The sequence below is a fragment of the Sphaeroforma arctica genome (genome assembly GCF_001186125.1).
Source record: "Sphaeroforma arctica JP610 unplaced genomic scaffold supercont1.5001, whole genome shotgun sequence".
NCBI lineage: Eukaryota > Ichthyosporea > Ichthyophonida > Sphaeroforma > Sphaeroforma arctica.
In genome coordinates, this window is record NW_014035557.1 from 1 (window position 1) to 2,164 (window position 2,164).

The 2,164-nt window shown below is 43.3% G+C and overlaps 1 protein-coding gene across 1 annotated transcript; it reads left to right on the forward strand.

The window, feature by feature from the left end:
• Window positions 1–173: 173 nt before the first annotated feature.
• On the forward strand, window positions 174–2,052 carry SARC_14716 (hypothetical protein; the record flags this gene model as incomplete). The annotated part of the gene is made up of 3 exons (XM_014291152.1): window positions 174–251; window positions 674–726; window positions 1,856–2,052. Coding segments are annotated over 3 exons (328 nt in total), but the record flags the coding sequence as incomplete, so codon positions are not given.
• Between the last annotated feature and the right edge of the window lie 112 nt (window positions 2,053–2,164).

Below are 2,164 nucleotides of genomic sequence, written 5' to 3' on the forward strand. Positions count from 1 at the left end.
GTATATGTATATATGTATATGTATATATGTACATGTAGTACTTGAAAGAATCAGGCTATAGGTGAGTGGTATACGTGCACAAACAAAGCATGTAGCTTATATATGTAGTGCTAGACAACCTATGCACCGTCGTATTTGTCGGCTCTGTTGACCCCTTTATCTACCCTGCACAGGAAGAAATACAACGAGACATGTACATATCTCTGTTGGATGAGGCGACGAACACTCTGCGCGAGCCGATGGATGGTTTGGTAGGTATCCTACAGCATTCCCAATATGGCATATACTTTCAAATGCAAGGCTTTGTGTATTGTTCAGAATCATAACTCGTTCCCTTGTAGATGAAGATGTCTTGTCGGTGGGTAGTACTCTTTGTAGGGTTTTAAGGTTCTAGGGTTTTAGGGCTTTGGCTAAACCTCAATTGTATGTCAAGTCTATGACACTCGCGTGGCCATAAGTCAGTGCATTGTTGCTAGTTGTTACCGTGTCTCAATTCTTGCGACTAATTTAGGGGTAGTATTCTTTGTAGTGTTTTAAGGTTCTAGAGTTTTAGGGCTTTGGCTAAACCTCAATTGTATGTCAAGTCTGTGACACTCGCGTGACCATAGGTCAGTGTATTGTTGTTAGTTGTTTCAGGTCTCATTTGTTGTGACTAATTTATTTTATTGGGCAGATGGGCTATTGGACCTTTGACGAAGTGGATCCTAGTTTCGCGTACGATTACAGGTATGCTTATGGGTTAAAACTTCACATTCCAAATCTATTTATTGACGAAAAAACATCTCAGTAGGTATCGTGTTAGCTGGTAATACTGCGTTCGTAGATATCACTGCATCAGTAGGTATCATTGCGTTAGTGTATTGGCAGGTACCAGTGTGTTAGTTGGTACCACTACGTTCGTAGGTACCACTACGTTCGTAGGTATCACTACATCAGTAGGTGGATCACGTGGTATATACACGTGGTTTTTATAATACGTAGTAGTTATATCGGTGGTAGATACACGTGGTATTTATAATACGTGGTAGATACACGTGGTACTTATAACACGTGGTAGATACACGTGGCATTATTATACGTGGTAGATACACGTGGTACTTATAACACGTGGTATTTATAATACGTAGTGCTTATAACACGTGATAGATACACGAGGTATTTATAATACGTGGTAGATACACATGGTACTTATAATACGTGGTAGATACACGTGGTGCTATTAACACATGGTAGGTGGGTCTACTCACATGCGCAGCACTTCCAATTCGATTCTAACCTACGCACCCGCCATTATTACGCTCTCTTGGGTTTAGGGTTGTCTATTTGTTACTCTTATGTCAAATAAACGCACTCTCATCTACACACTATCGTAAACGACCCCCACACTCACAGGCACACATTGCTCATTCACTATTGAGATCGTATACCCGAAGTTTACCACTGAAACCCACCCATCTACACATTCTATCTCCATCTACATGCTACCATGGGCTGTACTCACTTACAAAAACATACTTACACCACACGTTTGTAGTCTATCTCAAATTACATGCTACCATGGGCTGTACTCACCTACAAGAACACACTTACACCACACGTTTGTAGTCTATGTCCATCGACATGCTACCATGGGCTGTACTCACTTACAAGAACACACGTACCAAATCCCGCGCTCTCATGCCGTGGTCTCTCTCATTCTATGTACACGTTCTCGTTCATCATCACAACATCTGCAGAGGCATCAACACACACTACCCCTATATACTCGCCCACCTATTCCATACCACACATCAACTCACATGGCCACATACTCGCGCATTGACTTACCTACCTTGCAATCTCATCTCAACTACAGCGGCAATAACAACCATCTCCGTGCGGCTGGGTGTGCCGTATGCGACGATGGCGTAGATGACGAGGGGTTTAATAACACATACTACCAAGGATGGAACACCACAGCTCAGGCCACTGTGTGTGAGCCCATTGCGCAGAGCTCAGTCAGTGACTGGTACACTGACGCCCTGGTCTATGGCGGCGCCTACTGCTACTACAGTATGTCTGCTCCCGCCGAGGATTTGATATGTATATACATACTTACACACACACACACACACACACACACACACACACACACACACACACACACACACACACACACANAGTA